The 20,416-nt window shown below is 45.9% G+C and overlaps 1 protein-coding gene across 1 annotated transcript in view; it reads left to right on the forward strand.

Moving 5' to 3' along the window:
* The first annotated feature begins 17,505 nt into the window (after positions 1-17,505).
* The window catches only part of MAOA (monoamine oxidase A), a 63,050-nt gene continuing 60,139 nt past the window's right edge, over positions 17,506-20,416 (forward strand). The window contains exon 1 of the mRNA XM_003418017.4: positions 17,506-19,117. Coding sequence (XP_003418065.3) covers positions 17,584-19,117 — 1,534 coding nt within the window. The 5' untranslated portion in view covers positions 17,506-17,583. The remainder of the gene's footprint in view (positions 19,118-20,416) is intronic.

The following is a 20,416-nucleotide window of genomic DNA, read 5'->3' on the forward strand; positions in this document are numbered from 1 at the left end:
GTGACTTCATGCAATTCAAAAGGTAATACAACAGAAAAAAAAAATAGATCTAAGTGTTGAAAGGGTTGCTTGCTGTTTCTGTTGGGAAAGGAGGTATTTACAAGCAAGCTGTGACTTTGACCTGTTTTACTTGGCAGTTTTGTCCTTTGCTTTTCAACTGAGGGCAAATGAGGGTTAGAAAATGGGAACAGGAAAAATAATGGGGAATGGATTCCTTTGTCCTTAGAGGGCAGTGTTTCTGGGAGGATTTTCCACTGAAGTTACTCCCTCCTGGACTCAACAGAAGCCAAAAATCTATTGTGATTACTCAAAGGGCAGTGAGTGAAGTGGTCACTGCGATCTAAAGCTCAACAGCGACTAGAGAAATCCCAATGATTTCTAAGTCAGGGCCAGTTGTCAAAGGCAGATTATCTTAAAGATTTTAGTGCCATAAACTCTGTGGCAGCCTGGATTATAATGTTTCTAAATGAATAAATTATCTAGGATTTTAAAGGAAATGAGTTACACTAAAGCAAGGTTATCAAAATACTAAAAAATTATAACAGAGTAATATGTGTGCTTCTTTATTAGCACATTAAATAACAAGGTCTAGCAGTGGGCTTTATGACTCACTTTGAATTGTGATGCACATAAAGGATATTTCAAGGTTTCTATGACCGATGACTCTGCTATACAATACAATATGAAAATACCTGTGATTTTTGTTGGTGATAAAATCACAGGCACTGCTAAAACTACTGTGGCTTTGTTACCTGCATTCAAAATTGAAGGGCATGCTCATTTCAGTTAGAGGTTAGTGAAAATGAAGATGTAATTTTTTTTTTTTTTTTTACTTTTCAAGATCACAGATAGCCCCTCCCCCTAATTCTATTCATTATGAATCCCTGGTCTAAAAATCTGTGATCTGATTGTACACCCCCACACTGGATCTGTTAGTGTGTCATGAGAAAACCATTATACACCAAACTACGTGCTTAGAGACAAGAGTCAAGCCTTTCCAGATCCCCCTTTCCCTCCTCAAATCACAGATAAGTAGACAAGGGAGTGGGTGGTACCTGGCAACTCTGCTATTCCCATAGTATTTGATCATGTCTTTTTTATCCAGAAATCTCTCTGTTTACTCCATCTCTGATATCCCTGGAACTCTCTCACTGCCCTCTTTTTTTAAATTGTATTGTTTAAGATTTTAGTTTGCTCTGGGGAAAATTTTTTTTTTTTAATCTTAATATATCACAGTTGTAAACTGGAGAGATGTTCTTGGATACAGATGCTCTGCACATATTGCAAGAGCTGTTCCAAATTTTTATTCAGAATGCAAAAGCAATTGAAAATAACGAGGCTGGCTCATGCTGCTATTTCTCAATCCAAAACTGCTCTTCAAAACTCTCACCCCTACGCGTAGGATCATAGTGGCTAATAACAGATATTAGGTGAAACCTTTTCATTTTAAACATTCTTTTCTGGTTCAGCAAATTCAGGAAGTTATATTCAACATTGTATATACACTGTGATTACAGCCTCATCTGGGGAATATTTTTAAATGACTCGTTCAAAAATACAGCATAGAAAGCGGACATAGCACCAAAGTCTTGCTCGTCAGCCACCAAACCAAAACCAAACCCACTGCTGTCAAGTAGATTCTGACTCATAGCAACCCTATAGGACAGAGTAGTGCTGCTCCGTAGGGTTTGCAAGCAGAAAATCTTTTTGGAAGCAGACTGGCACATCTTTCTCCCACAGAGTGGCTGGTGGGTTCGAACCACTGACATTTTGGGTAGCAGCTGAGCACTTTAACTACTGTGCCCCGAGTCTCCTTTGTCAGTTACCAGAGTAGGTTTTATTGACACAGTGGACCATCAATCAGGGTCCTGATAAGAAACATGTGAAAATCTCAGGTGAGGTTTTTTTTTGAAGAGACTTTAAAAAGGGAATGTTTATAAAGGTATGGGCTGGTTTAAGGCAACTAAAGGGATGCCAAAGCACTCAGAGATTAGCAATGGTGGGAAATCATGACTTGGTCTGACAGAACATGAGGAGAAAATGGCATTAAGGATCCTGCCTGAAAGCTGGAGCTGTGGGAGATGGCAGGACAAAAGCTTCAGTTACAGGGAAGCAACTATGGCCATAACCTCATTAAGTCAGGGAAGGGAGGACTGATAGTGATGGAATAAACACCCTGATCTTTCTCTCTTGCCCTTCAGTCTCTTGCCAGTCCCCACCCCCACGGCCCAGGCGCTGCATTCCATGGGGGTCAGAGCAGGGCAGAGAAGGGTAGAAAATCAAAGTTTAGGAAAAAGGAATGGAGAATAACCAGAGGCATACACCCTCAGGCCTTTTGGTCAGTGTTTGTACAAATACAGATTGTGGAAATTGAAGGCAGTTATCTGGCTTAAAATTCAAGTCCCTCTTAAGACGATGCTTTTAAGGAAGGTCTTATTTGCCTGGTGCACCATATTGATCAAATTGTGTAGATAATTGTTTGTTTACCTTACCATTTTACTTTACCTTCATAGTCCCAGTCAGTGGGAATGGCTGGAGTTGTACCTCTTAAGTGAGCTTAATTGCTTATTTGCTCAAAGGAGGCCACTACCTGGCTTTTTTTTTTTTTAATCATTCTTGTTGTTCAAATTGTGTCATGGAATATTGAAAGTTAAAGAGATGATTTAAAGAAGAGCCTGGACTGAAGACTGCCTAGAGCCGAATGACTCAGAGGATTCTCCGACTCTTGTCTATTCAGGTGAAGGGAAGAGTAAACACGTTTATAAATGTCAGACATGGCCTCTGTAGAGGCTATTGATGCAGACAGCCAGATCCAGGTTAAAAAAAATTATCCAAAGGGCTTGATTCAATATCATTGCTGACCAGAAGTCTGGGAAATAGCTGATATTAACGTGCTTGGAAAGCCTACCTTTCCCTCATGCTCTCTCACTGCACACAAGAACTTCTTTAAAGTGGCCAGCAGTTCTTGTGGTAAGAATCTAGAAACTTTACCTTTGAGCAGCTGGGATGATGTAATTCCCACCTCACTGCCATAAATTCTGTGCCTCTGCCTGAACTTAAGTCTCCAGTTACAGAACTAAACTACATGCATTTATAGTTCTTCTTATTTCTGGGGATCTCTTCAGAGAATTTAATTCAGTCCTCATGTATCAGATCTCAGTGATACCAGTGTAGCTCCTTCCCACAATGGGATTATATTACAAAGCATTATTCTGGTTTTTCCCTGATCCCTCTTCTCTCTCACTGGTATATTGAGGGCCAATTTCACTTTTATAGTCTACATTAAAGATGAAATAAAAGCGCAGAAAAAAGATTCAAAGAAATTACTAACTTATTTGCCCAATGAAGACTCTCAGGTGTGTGTATGTTAGCTTTTCCTCTCTAGATTTAGATAAGACAAGATTTACTCAATATAGGAAAAGATGGAGAAGTAAAGACTCAGGTGGAAAAGAAAGGACAGAAGAATGTGAAGAATAAATTTCCTATCACAATACCCAGAGAGAAGAATAAAGGGATTCAACCCCCACCAACTCATAATCTATGGCCAACCCAACTTTCAACAACTTGGATACCTTAAGTCCCTCCCCCCGCCCCACATCACACATACACTAAGGTGGAGATGGGAAGTAAGAAAGAAGAACCTCAGCCTCTGGTAAGATGGAAGGAACTAAACAGGACCAGTTGGGAATACCCTCCTTGAGCAGGATAACAATAGACACACCTCTACTCTTCCACATTCATTTAAAGAAGGATTAGGTTCAGGAGGATTAAGTTCAGAATGATTAAACCAAAAAAAAACCAAACCCGTTGCCGTTGAGTCGATCCCGACTCATAGCGACCCTATAGGACAGAGTAGAACTGCCCCGTAGAGTTTCCAAGGAGCGCCTGGTAGATTCGAACTGCTAACCTTTTGGTTAGCAGCTGTAGCACTTAACCACTACGCCACCAGGGCTTCCTCAGAATGATTTAAAAAAAGAATGATTAGGTGACTTAAAACCTCAGATAATAATGGTTTAAACAAAAAGAAGTGTTACTTATTTGTCCTATAAAAGAAGTCTAGGAATGCATACTCCTTCCGTCTTATTACGCTGGCAGTCTCCTTCCATCTCACAGCCGTGATGGCAACTTGAGTTCTAGCCTTCATGTTTTAATTCCAGCCAGCAGGAAGGAGAAAGGACAGAAGAGGGGACAATCCTTCCCTTTAAGAAAACTTCCTGAGAGTCTCACGTGACAGTTCGAATTACCTCTATTGGCCAGAACTTAGTCACATTGCACTAAAAAAATCAGTCCCCCATAATAGGGAGATAGATACATGAAAATGAAGTTTTAATATTTATTTGTGCTACATGCAGCAGAAGATGTAAGCACACAGTAGGACCAAGGGATACGCATTTAGTCAGGACTGGCCCTGGTGGCACAGTGGTTAAGAACTTGGCTGTTAACCAAAAGGTCAGCAGTTCAAATCCACCAGCTGCTCCTTGGAAACCCTATGGGGCAGTTCTACTCTGTCCTATACAGTCACTATGAGTCAGAATTGACTCAACGGCAAGGGGTCGGAGCCTGGTCAAGGAGTGCAAAATGGAAATGCAAGGCACCCTTATTTAAAAAGGGTATCCAGAATGCTCTTTGCAAGTGAGGCAACAATGGGACGACAAAGAGCAGAGTGCACACACATTGCACATATCTTCTTATCTCATCTGAATGTTCCATTGTCTCATTGGACTTAACTTACAAAACAGAAGTTCAAAGATAAAATGATTAAGAGTTTCAACATGGTGACAGCAGGGCATTAAACCAAGCCTGGGTGGGACTTTCTGAGCATGGATTAGAGCCCTGTGTGAATGCATAGGTCACATAGCTACAAACCCAGCCCTGGGGTACAGCAGCTTACATGGTGACATGCCATTCATATTTATCAAGAGAGGACTCTCTGACCAGATGTGACAGCCTCCAGCTGTGATTTTCTCCAGGCTTTGCCTTAGCTTCAGAGTCAAAGTCACAGTATTTTTGGGGTAGCACAAGCCAATGACTAAGCAAAGCAGTAATAGCCAAGGGGACACACTTCGTAGAGCAACCCCCAGTGAATGACTGAGCAAAGCAGTAGTACTGGGGCCTGGCCATTTCCACCCAACATGGGGCTCCCCTAATGGGCACCCTTTGCTCGATCTGAAGGCTGCCCCTGCCCAATCCTGCTCACTCCCCTTTTTCCTTCACAGGGCTCTTCCCATAAAACTTTTGCACTCCTAACTCCATCTCAGTGGTAGCTTCCCAGAGAATCCAACCTGGAACAGCTTCATTAAGAGATAATACTTAATTTAGTCTAGAAGAATAAATAGGGGACATCCAGGGGAAAACTCATATAGAGGGAGAATGAACTCCAGGAAGTAGCACAAGCAAAGGGTGACATCACAAATCATCATGCTGTTATTGCTGGTGCATCAAATGTGTGTGTGTGGCTGGGGTCAGGGGTGAGGGGAAGATGGGGTGGAGAGGTGAGTGGGACCCGAAATAGGAAATTGACACTGGCACATTATTAACTAGACTATAGATATCTTATCAAATAATGATGTTTTTAAAATTGCAATGTTAGCATTTCGATAGTGGTATGTATATAATTGTTAATGGCTTATGTGGACTATCATTTAGAAATAACTTCAGTGATTGTGGCGAGCACATACTGACTATGCAAGTACATTCCCTGGTTTTACAAATATACTATAGTTATGTAAGATGTTACTACTGGGAGAAAGCTGGGGGAAGGGTACAGAGGACCTCTCTGTACTATTTTTACAACTTCCTTGGAAACTCTATGGGGCAGTTCTACTCTGTCCTATAGGGTTGCTATGAGTCGGAATCGACTCAACGGCAATGGGTTTTAATGGGTTATGAATCTATAATTATTTAAAAATAAAAACTTAAATTTTTAGCTTAATGTTTTGGTAATTCTCCCTCAATCTACAGATTTTACTTTATATAATGAGACCGCACTTCATTTAAATTTTTATCATGCTTTTTATTCACTCAAGCTTGCATCATAATTATTTTCCCATGCCATGAAAATATTCCTTGTAAATATAATTTTTGAAGGCTGCATGATCTCCAACAGCATTTTTATAACATTTTTCCTATCCATTTCCTTATTGTTGCATATTTTGGCTGTTCCAAGTTTTAGGGGTTCTTTTTTGGAGGGACTTATTATAAAAATTATTGACAATAGTTTTTGTACATAAATCTTTCATCTGTATTTATATTTTTATGAGTCTCAGGAATGGAAATAGTAGGAGTAAACATTTAGGCTTTTGATACACATCACGGAATTGTTTTTCTAATAAGTTTGTACCAATCCACCCTCTTAAGAGTTAGGGGTGAAACTATGCATAAACACATGCCAGTTGCCTCAAAATTAAAAGCAGTGAAAAGACTTCTGGGATGAGGTCTCCACTCTCCGATCCGATTGGGCCATACTCCCAAGACACTCACACAGTGTCAGCAATTGAAAGCCATTATTATGATTTAAACAGTACACCACAAGGACAGGTTACTTATAAAAACCAGACAGTAAATGATGGGAACAGATTTGAGATTAACTGGTCCCCTCCACTCCTATGAGTACCCCACTTAGCATTGTAGGGGAGGACTCTCCATGTTTTAAAGGGGACTGTAGGGTAATGCTATTCAGCTGTATGCATCCCCTCCCTAATGGAATCAGCTTTGCTCTTCCCCGAAGCATGCTGGGGATGAATTTGGGATGGACTTGGGCTAAGGTACAAGGCCGGGAGGGGCATGACTGGGCCAGCGGCCAAGGCTGAAGAATGCCTTAGCAACAGGAAGGAAAACATCTGGGCCTGGACGTGAAGTCCCTGGGAACACTGACCGCCCAAGGACATGGGAGAAAACAATGAGCCTTGGTCCCTGCTGGAATGGTATATAGGCTTGGGTCCCTTGCTAGGTGGTTGCAGAAAATACTCCAGCTGGCTGCCACTGGAGAAAGCAGCTGCTTGCCCATGTAAGTTTCCCTGAATAAACGTATGGATCTGTAAAGGGCTACGTGTCAGTTCTTTAGATTACCTGCCAGGATGCACAGCCCTTGCTGGGGCTGTCCCCTGACGAGTGGCGTAGTCAGCAGGATCCGAAGGGCACACCATGCCTTCCCACATGCGTTGGGGAAAAGCAGGCTTCATTGTGGGAAATCCCAGAGCGGCCAGGGACGCGTGCCCCGGGACCACTAGCCCAGGCTGTTGATGCCTGGGGACCTGTGCGTGAGTGCAGGAACACCCCGAAAACACCACGGGGATTGTTGCAGTTTCACAAGAGTCTTTGCATGTTGAGAAAGAAATGAAGGATGTTCGTGTTTTGGTTGTGGGAGTCGTGTGGCCACCGTTGTGGGAATGGTGATATTCATGGAAGGCCCCAAAGCAAAAGCCAGATTGCTGTGCTGAGGCGGCTTGTATGGGGTGGCTTCCACTGGCAGCATTGAGAGGGGTGTCTGGTGCGGAGCCAGCCACTAGGGCCCTAATTAGGCAGCTGGAAGCGGAGCTGCAACTGGAGGATTTGTATGCAGCGTATTCCTCCTCTACTGAAACATTAGTGCCCTGTTTGCAGAAGCAAGAGGCATCTTCGGAGGAAATCCCGGACTCAACGTGGGGAGGTCTGGCCCGTATGCTTTTCTGTGGGAGAAATCCCAGGGTGGCCAGCGAAGCCCGGCTAGCTCAATCGGTAGAGCATGGGACTGGAGCTAGCTGGAGGGGATAAACAGGTTCCTGGCGCTGAGAACACCCTGTAACACCCAGTGCAAAGCAAGAGTTAAAACAGCAGGGGGAAAAAAAAGGAGTAAGAAGCCCTTCAAGGTAGCTTGTGTTGAGCAACCTTGAAGAGACCTCAGAATTCTCTGATAGCTGCCCCTGCCAAGATAACTAAACAACAATCTAGCTGCAGCTGCAATGGTAAGGGGAAAACTAAAAGAGGGGGGCCCACCTCCAGGTTACCAGGCGACTGGGCTGGACCTATGCTTGCGCTTGGTGTGGTGGAGGCATGGCCCCACAAATGAGTGAGGGCTCTGCCAACTTTGCCCAAATCGTCTTTCAGAAATAATTAAGAATGATTATTTCTTAATTGAGAATTAAGCCTAATTTCTCTGTCACCAGTGAGGAGCAAAGGCTTTGTGTTACGATTAAAGTCCAGTGAGGTATACTTTGGGTCTGAGGTCACTATCATTGAGACACTTGCCCCAGCCTGACTATGGATAAGTCTCGTGGGGCCCCTACAAATCCTTATCGTATGTACTGATGATGTTGATGTATTAATGCACACCTTTGTAGACTTTTGCCTCCAAGTCCTGATGGGAATTGCTGCAGTTAGGGCCATTTTTAGAGGGGCACAAGGAAACTGTGACATGGGCTATAGCTAACAACAGCCTAGCCATTCAGCCTGGCTGCTGACAACCTCGAACTGACATATAATGCAAGCCCCTATAGGAATAAGGCATCCGGACAAAAAAAAAATCAGTTCTGCTCCTGAGAAGCTTTTGTTACTTGTGTGGGTAGTCATCAGAAAAGCCCCTATGCTGAGAGTGGAAAACAGTCAACGAACAGACTGCTCGTTCGAGCTGACTGCAGAGGCTGAAGCATTGTCTGTTCCAGAGCAAAGAGATGTGCAATCAACCACCCCCTGGATTTAAAAGAGGACAGTCCATGGAGAATCACACACCATCTTAGACTGGGCCTATGTGCATGGACTGCCACTGTCATCAGAAAATGCTGGGAAGCACAGGAAAGCTGACCCACCTACGAGACCCTGGCCAAGGCTAAAACCTGTGCAGGGACAAATTCCCAAGCCAACAGGCCAGGGCGTTCTCGGCAGGGAAATCATATTGGGGCTTTTTGTCCTATACAGAGGCTTCCACTGGATCTTGAATGAACTCTTCACACTATCACCCCAAGACATAGGGGCAATTGAGCACTTCAATGGACAGGTTTAAATGGCTGATGGGAGGGAACAAGACAACCCCAGCCTGAACCATGCATTTCAGACAAACAGTCTGGGGTCTCAATGCAGCAGTTCTTCACAAGGGCATTTCTTATTTGTGCCATATGTTTGATCAAACTGTCTATTCTATAAAATGTGTTTCTTTGGTGTAGAATTGTTCCCGACAAAAGATCTGGGTTTCACAAAGGCACTGACCACAGCCCATGAGAGGAGGGCAAGCCTACAGCTCCACTGCCGAGGGGTGGGAGTCTCCCTCACCCCTCAACTAGGGGTGTGGCCAAGGTGCACTGCAGGTGCAGGGAGCTCTCCGCTAGGTGACTGAACCGGAGGCCGCACATTGAAATGATTATACACTGGACCCCCACTAACGAGCAACATGTTTTGGCTTTAGTGGACACCAGAGCAGAATGCAACCTGAAGTATGGTAACCCAAATAGGTTTAAAGGGCCACTAACAGCTATTGATGGGTATGGGGGTGGGGCTGTCAGGGTGTGCCAAATCAAACTAGTGCTGCAGATTAGAAGGCTACTCCCAAAGGCCTACAAAGTATACATAGCCCCGATACCAGAATACATTCTGGGCAGAGATATCTTGTGGGGCTGGAGCTGCAAACCTCCAGTGAGTTCCACCTGCAAGAGCCATAAAAACTATAGTACAAGGTAATGCTAAATGGTTCCCTGTGCAGTTGTACTCCCCAACTCGGGTCATGGCCCTTAAGCAATACTGCCTCCCTGGCGGGCACCAAGAAATCACTGAGGCCGTGCAGGAGCTACACCCAGTAGGGATTCTGAGACCGGCCAAGAGCCCCTTCAATAGTCCTGACTGGCCAATGAGCACACTGGACGGCTCCTGGAGAATGGAGGCAGACTACTGGGAATTGAATAAGGTGACTCCCCTTGTTTGCGGCTGTACCCAACATGGTGCAGATGATGGGGCAAATGGGGGAGGCATTGGTCACTTACCCCTTGGCTAATGCTTTCTTTAGCATCCCTCTACACTCAGACAGCCAGGACCAGTTTGCCTTCAGTTGGGAGGTGAGGCAGCGGACTTTCACGGTGTTCCCACAAGGGTACCTGCATAGTCCCAGCATATGCCACGGCATGGTTGCCACTGACATCAAGCGGTGGATTCCCCCTGCTGAGGTGGCCACGTTCCACTATATTGATGATGTCATGCTGACCTCTGACTTGTTTGCTTCTTTGCAGACTACAGCTGGTGAGGTAGTCACACGCCTCTAGTTGGGGGGATGGGCAGTGAACGAGGGAAGAACACAGGGGCCTGGTTTCTTGGTCAAGTACTTGGGTGTTATCTGGTCGGGCAAGATGCAAGTGATGCCTGAAGCAGTGATAGATAAAGTCCAAGCCTACCCCAATGCAGAAAATCTAAAGCAACTACAGGCAATTGTTGGGCTCCTGGGGTACTAGCCCATGTAGCCCACATCCTATGGCCCCCATATGGGTTAGTGAAAAAAAAAAGTGATACTGAAAGAAAGATAAACAAGAAGATTGGATAAGAAAGTGAAAAGGGGTGCTAGAGGGAATGAGAATAAGTGAGAGAGAGGTAAAACTGGGGAGAGTTCTACAAAGTAAGGGTGAGAAAAGAAGAAAGAGCCCACAAAAAGAGAAACAGAGAATGTGAAAAAAGAAGCAGTGTGTGATTGAGAGACAAAGGAAGAGGAGGTCTTCCAGCAGACGAAGGTCGCTGTAAAACAAATACAGGCTTTAGAAGGGTTAATACAAGGTCAACCATGCCAACTGGACATATTCTGTTACCCCGAGGGGTACGGGTAAGGCCTGTGGCCACGGCAAAGCAACAAGAGAGTGCCACTGGGAATTTGGTCCCAGTTGTGGCAAGGAGCAGAAGAGAAGTACAGCATGTTGGAGAAAGTCATGCGCAGTGTATAATGCCCTACTGCAAGTAGAAGCAAGTCCTTATAAAGGGCCAAGTTCCCCTTTACTGGGAGCGCGTCGGAACAGGACTAATACCTCTTGTCCCCTCGGAGTGATGGCTTGGAACCCCGGCAACAGTGTGCTAGAACCCTGCTAGTTGTCGCCAATAGTTGGTTAAGGAAGCAAAAGCAAAGCCTATGGGCAGGGGCATACCCATCGCTTAAGGGGTGGCTTTGGACATGTGGCTTCCATGGGTGGCCATAACTGCCCTACAACTGGGTGGGGCGCTGCACCTGGGGGCAGCTATGCATAGCTGCTAATATTTACACCACCCTCCCAGTGTCCCCAGCAATTGGTAAACTGTAACAGCCCAGCACAAATACCAGCACACATCATGGTGGTTTTGCCCCTTGTCCCTGTTCTTGCCCCAGGCCACCACTATAGACGTGTAGCGGCAGGTAGAGGTGCTAGCGAGACACACCACAGCTGGACTTAACACCAGGTGGGCTATCACCCTTCTGAATGGGGAGACTCAACAAATACAGAAGGTTGTCCTTCAGAGTAGGATGGCCCTTGACATTCTGATTGCCACCCAGGGTGGCACCTGTGCCGTGATAAAAACTGAATGTTGCATGTATAGCCCTGATGCCTCTAAAAATGTGTCTTTGGCTCTACGGGACTTGCTGTACCACCACACTTCTATCAAACAAGACGCTGCTGACCCTGTCTCCAGCTGGCTGCAATCCCTCCCATCTGCCTGGCGGACAGCCTTCTGGATGATATTGGGACTCTTATTACTATGTCTTTTCCTGTGTTGCTGGTTATACTGAGTATGTGGTCTGGTTTTGCAATGCTCCTCTGCATACCAAGTCTGAGGGCTATCGCAGAAGAGGGGGCAGTAAGATTGTAAGGACATTAGGAGGATATGCAGGGGTGGGCTGTAGGATAATGATATTCAGCTATATGCAACCCCTCCCTAATGAAATCAGCTTTGCTCTTCCCCGAAGCATGCTGGGGATGAATTTGGGATGGACTTGGGCTAAGGTACAAGGCCGGGAGGGGCATGACTGGGCCAGCGGCCAAGGCCGAAGAACACCTTAGCAACAAGAAGGAAAACATCTGGGCCTGGACGTGAAGTCCCTGGGAACACTGACTGCCCAAGGATGTGGGAGAAAACAATGAGCCTTGGTCCCTGCTGAAATGGTATATAGGCTTGGGTCCCTTGCTAGGTGGTTGTGAAAAATACTCCAGCTGGCTGCCACTGGAAAAAGCAGCTGCTTGCCCATGTAAGTTTCCCTGAATAAACGTATGAATCTGAAAAAGGCTACGTGTCAGTTCTTTGGATTATCTGCCAGCACGCACAGTAAGGTTCTTGCTTGCTGGGGCTGTCTGCTGACAGGAGCCCACTCACCCTTCCCAAACTGTCCATTTCTGTGTCACTGGGCAGGCACACCACGAACCAGGTGTCAGCAGGTATCTCTCTCTCAGCAGGTGTGTCAACAGGTCAGGTGGGGTATGGCATGGCTGTGTTCATCTCCCTCTCTCTCTCTCTCTGTGACTCTCTCTGCAGCTTTTCTTGGTGAGATCTGGCTCCCTGTGCTTGCTGGTCCATCTCTCAACCAGTAGCTTCAGGACAACCTTGGGCCAATGCCACGGTTAGGCCAGCATTACAAAAGCTCTTGAGGCAAAACTATTACGAGGAATCCTTATATGATGTATACCCAAGCCTCTACTCTCTTGGCAACCTCCTGCCCAGAGGCGCCTATTTCCATTGGCATTCTCATACCTAGAGGTGCCCAGCTCTCCTCTGTGGGTCAACCCTGCTCACTACTACTGTCTGCTCCATGGGCCAATTCTGCCCACTGCCATCGTCTGCTGGTCTCTTGGTTCCTGCCACTCGCACCGCTGCTGTCATTTCTCTGCCACTCAGTTCTGCTGTGCTTGCCGCCATTGCTGTCAGTCTTCAGTGTTACCAGCTCAGTGTTACAGCCCTTGACCTGTACTACAGCTTTTCTAGGAGGTTCTCGCTGCAGGGCCCCAAGTGCAAAGAATGTGCTTCCCTCCTGGCTCTTGTGGATCAGAAAGCCCCCAAAACTTCTGTGAAACTGGCCACATACATATAAAAAAAACTCCTTGTCAATTTCAGGGCTTGGCTTTCATAAACTGACCAATCACTTAGGCCCGTTATAAACCAACCAATCCCTACAAGCCGCTTATGCGGATAGTAAACCAACAAATTGCTTGCAAGATTGTGGTCCAACCAATCATTTTGGCCCTACGGTTCCAGGACCAGAAAGGCCATATAAAAGAAAACTCATTGCATGCAGGGGTGAAGGAACTTTTCACTGCACGCTTAAATTTCTGTTTCTGAAAGACCAAATCAAAAATCACCTCAAACAGCAGATTACTGAGGAATCCTGAGAAATGGTTAATATATACTTTACTACCCCCCCCTTTTTTTTTTCAGTAAAGGAGCCCTGGTGGTGCAGTTGTTAAGCTTCAGGCTGCTGACTAAAAGGTTGGCAGTTCAAACCCACCAGCTGCTCTGCGGGAGAAAGATGGGTCAATCTGCTTCCTTAAAGATTACAGCCTTGGAAACCCTATGGGGTAGTTATACTCTGTCCTATAGGGTCCCTATGAGTTGGAGTCGACTGCATGGCAACAGGTTCATGTCCCCTTCAGTACTAGCATACACCATTGGGTCTCACCTAGAAATTTTGTTTTTGCCAGCTAAGATCGTTATAGAAAATGAATGGCAGGAAATCAGAGACTGAAGTTGTTTACAAGCTAAAATGTGTTTATTAAAAAATGCACATATTCTGGATACTAGGCCTGAAAATAGCAAAGATGGGGTTTTGTTGTGAAAATAAAGGTATTTGATTCATATTCTTGCTTTAATTGAAGGCTACCTGTATCTTCCAGTTGCCCCTCCAGATCTACTTCCCACTCTTCTCCACATTATTTTCTGCTTCTTGCTTTAATTGAAGGCTACCTGTATCTTCCAGTTGCCCCTCCAGATCTACTTCCCACTCTTCTCCACATTGTTTTCTGCTATGAGAGGCTGTTATATTGAGTATGTGATCTGGTTTTGCAATGCTCCTCTGCACACCAAGTCCGAGGGCTATCGCGGAAAAGGGGGCGGTAAGATTGTAAGGACATTAGGAGGGTATGCAGGGGTGGACTGTAGGGCAATGCTATTCAGCTATATGCATCCCCTCCCTAATGAAATCAGCTTTGCTCTTCCCCGAAACATGCCGGGGATGAATTTAGGATGGACTTGGGCGGGAGGGGGATGACTGGGCCAGCAGCCAAGGCCAAAGAATGCCTTAACATTCTTCGTACTGTGTATAACTGGCCCTCTTATGTTCTGGCATCTGGTTGAGTTCATCCAATGGAGATACCTGCCAGAAGATAAGACGGGGGAGGCAAGTAAGTTCAGAGTATTTGTTCCATGGCTCCCTCCCTGTGAGGTCCCCAGGCCTACCCGTGTTCCCCAACCAGTGGTGGCAGCTCTTCTCAAGGCGGCCCTCTTCATATGACTTTATCCTTCCAGGTTGTAGTAACCACTTCCTCACCTTCTTCCTATTGGCCTGACCTAGGGGTGCTAACAGTTTTGCTATTACTTCCTCAGGGGTACCTCACTATCCTATTTTGGTCTCTCTGTACCCTGCCCACACCTTTGTAAACATTCTGTTTACTAAACCTGCCTCAAATTATCCTAATTTGTGTGTGCCTTCTTTTTCCCAGTGGGGCCCTTCTTCAAGGCATGGCTGGCTATAGTAGCTCCAAAGGAGCACATAACAAAATACATTCTGGAAAATTAAGATGAAATAATTAAATTAAAAAATGTCAAACCATCAAAAAACAAAAGAATAGATTTTTGTCCTTCAGATCTCTGAAGGACAAGGACTCTTTATGCTTAAAAGCAATGGAAGAAATCACTAAAGAGTAGATACAAGTGCATAAATTTAAAATGTCTGCCTATCAAAAATGTCATAACTAATACTAAAATATAACTTTGAATAAACTATCTTCAGTGAAAGTAACAGACAAGGGGTTAATATCTTATTATGTAAAGCATTTATAGAAATCAACTGCAGAAACACAAAGTCTCCAATGGATAAATGATCAGAAGGCATGAAATGATAATTCACAACAGAAGACATTGAAATGGCTAATAAATACATTAAAATGTATCTTATTAGTAATCAAAGAAACACTAATTAAAATAGCAATGCCAGGCTGATTTTTCACCTTTCAAGTTAAGAAAGATTAAAGGGTTAACCTGCCTAATTTTGAAGTGGATGTGGCAAGGAAGACAGCCATTCTTAGACGTTGTTGATAAAGTCTAAGTTTGGGCAAGAACTTTGGCAATTTCAATCAAGAGCTTTAAAAACTACCTAATTTGAGTATGCTCTTTCCTGCTGGAACTCTGATTGATACAATTTATGAGATTCTACAGTTGAGGCAGACACAGAGAAGTTAAGTAATTTGCCCAAGGTCACACAAGGGAGGAAAGGTTGAGATATTTCTTAATGATTATTTATTTATTTAAAAAGTCTTTTTTTTTTAAAGATATACCAGTATACAACACAAGCAAGCAAAATAGAGAAAAATCACCATAATTCTACCCATCTATTATTACTTTTTTTTTATTATTACTTATCAGCCTATTTCCAGCTCATATTCCTCCTTTAAGTCTCAGGTCTTACACCCAATTGCCTACTCTATAACCTTCATCTGGATGTCTCTAAGGAGCTTGAAGCTCAACGTATACAAAAACACACTCATGGTCTTCCATATGCTAGCCACAACCAAGTCCACAGCCAAGTTTAAGACATGTAAATGTCTCTAATAAGTCTACATCTCTCCATCCCCACTGCCGCCATCTACCTTAGTCCAAGACACCATCAACTCTTCAAAGAATTCCCAACTTTGGTCTCCCTGGATCTATCTATTTTTACCCCCTTCATCCCATTATCCACATGGCAGGCAGATAGACCTTTTCAGAATGGAATATAATCATGTTACCTTTTGCTTAAAATCTTGCAGTGGCTTCCAACTGCTCTTAGAACAAAGACCAAAGATCTTCCTTACCTTGGCCTTTCTAGGTCTTATCAGCCTATCCTACTTCACCAACCTCGTCTTTTGTACTTTTTCCCTTACTATAGCTCTTTTTTTATAGCTCTACCACGTAGCTTTCAATTGCTCTGAGTCGTGCTTCTTTCTACCACAAGAACTTTTCCCACATTCTTCCCTCTTTCTAGAATATTTTTACACTCTCCATCCCAAAGTTGCTTTCAGAGGGATCAGGGTACCCTAACACTTTCTTGTCACTATGAACCTTCCCATCATAACATTTACTGGAATTAGTATTTACACATCATTTGTGAGGTTGTCTATCTCCTCTACTAGACTGTGTGTTCTGTGAGTTTATAATAGCCTTGTGTATTCCCAATACCTTGCACTGTGCCTACCACATCATATGAGATCAAATATTTAAATGAAAACAACAGAAATAAAGATAAAAGTGGACAGAATCGTATTACAAAAAGCTAAATTCTTTACTATTTCCTCCCTTTGCTTCAAAGTCTGACAAGATAAAAATGATACCAATTTAATCACAAGCCTCAACTCCTTTTTTTTTGGAAAGTAAAATCTATTGAAACAGAAGAAAGAAGTAAATCTACATTTCCTTAGTTTCTTCAACAAAAAGTTTGATGCAGAATGGGGTAGTGGGAGGGCAGGAGAAATGTTTATAGATGGGAACGGATATCTGTTAACTTCCTAGAGTTCTCATCAGTTAGTTCATGCCATAATTACATCCAGTTTTGAGGGTTTCAGTGATGACAAATTGAGCTTTAGAATGACAAGTAAAAGTGGAAACTTTAGAAAGGGGGTAATTACCAAAGCAGGAAGCTGCATAGTAAAATATAGCACGAAAAGCCACTCTTTTCAGTAGAACAGGAAAACGTTTTCTTTTGTTTCTGCACCTTAGCCATCCTTTAACCTTTGCTTTTAAACTACAGATTCCACTTAATCTGTGCTAGTGGGGTTCTAATTTTTCTTGTCTACTTGATCAATTTTGGTTAAGTACCTCAACTTGAAAAAAATCTTGGAATCAATAATTTCCAACTCTAACCCCCCCCCCCGAAAAAGACAGTTATTTTCCCGTCCTCACGCCCCCTCCCCAGGAAAGGTGCGCGGCTGCGCAGAGCTCATGGGGGGGGGTCTTGTGACGTCACAAAGGGACCCTACCAAATGGGACAGAGGCCTCATTAATTTCATAGCCTTTACCGGGTCCTCTTCCTTCAAATACTAGCTTCCTTAAGCCCACTCCAGCCCAGCCCCCTTTCAGTTAAAACGTAAGAATGAAAGTGCCAGGTTGACATCCCCACGCGGCCACGCTCACACCGACGCCCCTTGGCCGACCACTACGTCCCCCCCCCTTCAGTGGCGTCGCCCGGCCACTCTAGGCGCGAGAGCCCCCTGAAAGCGCGCAGCGCTCTTACGGGAAGGCGGAGCCAGGCCACACCAACGCCCTCGTCTCGTCGCCTGCAAGTGGGCCGGGCTCCCGGGGCGGGCCTACGAAAGAGCGGACCCGGGACTCGCCGGGCCAGACAGAGCGGACCCGGAGAGGCGAGCTTACTTGGGGGAAGGGCGGGATAGAACAAAACGGCACCCCATCCCTGCCCGGCGTTTGAGAACCATGAGCACAAACAGCTCCGCGGACTCCCGCGGCGGCGGCGGGCGGGGGCGTGAGGTGGAGGGTGCACCCGGAGCCAGGGGCAGCGCTGCCCAGGTCTCGGACTCGTCCCTTGTAACAGAGTGGAGCGGTCACTCCGAATGGAGTGTTTCCCAACCGTTTTCCGGCTCCAGGTCGACCGCGTCCACCACGTACATGTCCGACTCCTGGAGCTCTAGCGCACACTCCATCCTCAGCTCCAATTCTGGCCCCAGAATTGACCCCGACTCCAAGCCTGGCCTCTGGGGCTTTAGCGCCCGCGGTCTGAACGATCGGATCCCCAAGTCGCCAACCCCTAGCCCTCGCGTCTCCGATGGGGCCTCCCTAGCCTCCAACCCAGACATCGGCTCCAACGCGAATCTGGGGATCTCCCCGCCCTCGATACCTGGCTTCCCCAGAATATTAGTACAAGGACACCCTACGCTCGCAAACACCTCCACCACCATAGGGTCTGTACAAGAGCTCGCCCCGCCTTCGATGCCCAACACTCCTCGGGGTTCGATAGAAATACCTCCTACACCCGCGAACACCCCTGTAGGGTCTGTACAAGGGCTTGCCCCGCCTTCGATGCCTAACTCCCCCCGGGGTTCAATACAAGTACCTCCTACACCCACGAACACTCCGGTGGGGTCGGTACAAGGGCTCGCCCCACCTTCAATGCCCACTTCCCCCCGGGGTTCAATACAAATACCTCCTACACCCATGAACACCCCGGTGGCGTCGGTAGAAGGGCTCGCCCCACCTTCAATGCCCACTTCCCCCCGGGGTTCGATACAAGTACCTCCTACACCAACGAACACCCCCCGAGTGTCAATAGAAGGGTCCGCCCCGCCCTCTGTGCTCAGCTCCTCCCGGAGCACAGTTCTAGGTTTTGCTCAGCTCTTGAACAGCTCCCCAGTGGCAGTTCCTGGGTCCGCCCCGCCCTCCGTGCCTGGCTCTCCCAGCAGTTCAGCACAAGGCTTTGCTCAGCTCTGGAACACCTCCCGAGTGTCATTACCAGGGTCTCCCCCGCCCTCTGTGCCCAGCTCCCCCAGGGTATCCGTACAAGGATCTGCTCCGCCCTCGGCCTCTCCCAGAGTGTCAGTAACAGGGCCAGGGTCCGCTCTGCCTTCTGTGCCTGGCTCCCCCCGGGTATCCATACCAAGATCTGCTCCACCCCCGGGTTCCCCTGGAGTGTCGGTACCAGGGCCCGCCCCACCCTCGATACCCGGCTCTCCCTGGGTGTCTGTATCAAGGTCTGCTCCGCCCTCGGCCTCCCCTGGAGTGTCGGCACCAGTGCCGGGCTCCCACCGGTTATCCGCACAAGGATCTGCTCCACCCCCGAGCTCCCTCGGAGTGTCAGTACAAATGTCCACTCCGCCCTTGGCCGGCCCGACTCCTATACCCACGTCTCTGGAAAGTAGCAAGCAGAGCATGGCGAGTCAGGAGAAGAGTCGGGAGAAGGCGAGTATCTCGGGCCACATGTTCGACGTAGTCGTGATAGGAGGCGGCATCTCAGGTCAGTGTGCACAGTAGCGGTCATCTGAGGCGCCCTACTCAGCCCGGAGTGGGGAGTGCTGGTGGCATTTGGGGGTCTCGTTCATGCAAGAGTGTAACGGGTCTGTGAGGTGGGAGTGGGAGTCAGGCTGGCTTTGTTGGTAATGTGTACTAGGGGAGGCAGGAACAATAATTTTCCTGCTAATATTAAATGCTAATATTTACTTTGCTCTTGCTGTGAAATTATATTTAGTACTTTATGTGGATTTTCTCAATCCTCAACAGTTCTGTGAAGTGCGTAATTACTCACTATTTCACAAGACCAGGAAACTGAGGCCTGGAGAGTTTCAACAACTCTCCTGAGAACAAATCACTTAGGTGGGAAGTGGGTGAACCAGTTTCTCCAATTTAAGACTGACACTAATTCCTGAGGTGGCTGCTGTGCCTCACTGATTTCCCATCCTTTGCCTAAAACAACATTAACGAATGAGTTTTTTTTTTTTTTTTTGGTAGTATTCAGGTAGTGGTAGTAGTATTCCTGTTCTTGAAGCATTTTTCCTTAGAAAATGTAGTAGGTGAAGAGGAAGGTGGCAAAAATGTTCAGGGAAAGGTAACCTACTCCTGCCAATTTTTAGAATTTGCAGGAAAGTGTAGAGCATTTATTACCTAAAGGGAATTCCTTTGTGAAGCAGGGGCTGAGAGCAGGTCAGTAAGTGACCTGTTGTGTCCTTTTTTCACTAAGTGCCCCCACTGCCTGAATCCTGTCCTCTGGTGAGCCAGCTTCTCCGAGGGCTTGGGTTCCCAGATTCTGGCTTGGATTTGTGGCTGACCAAGTGAGCGGTACATGAGGCTTTTCAGTATTTTTCTAGAAGCCTCACTATGATTAATTTATTAAATTATCACTTAGGTTTTCTTGTTTGGTAAAATGAGTTTAGAAATTATGTTTCAGCCTTAGGTAGAATAGAACAGTGACCTGCCCCCTATCCCCGGGGGCCTTAATAATTCCTGTAGAATCTGAAAGTAGAGGAGCTACTTTTATATATGTTTCTTTTGAGGAGGCTCTGAACATTTTTGTAAATTACTTTTGACTTGGCCTATTGAGGATAAACAGTCTTAATCACTAAGGCAGAGATGAGCATGAAATGTTGCTTTGACAGCTCCAGTCAATGCCAGCAAAAACACGCATGTATGTTGGGAGTGGCAGAGGAAAGCAGATCCTGGTGAAGTGTAAGAAAAAAAGGGTGTTTGTTTCCCTTTGGCCATTCATTTATGTATTCATTCCCCCAAGAAACACTTGTTGAATGCCTGCAATGGAGTGGAC

This window comes from Loxodonta africana, chromosome X, assembly GCF_030014295.1.
Source record: "Loxodonta africana isolate mLoxAfr1 chromosome X, mLoxAfr1.hap2, whole genome shotgun sequence".
Taxonomy (NCBI): domain Eukaryota; kingdom Metazoa; phylum Chordata; class Mammalia; order Proboscidea; family Elephantidae; genus Loxodonta; species Loxodonta africana.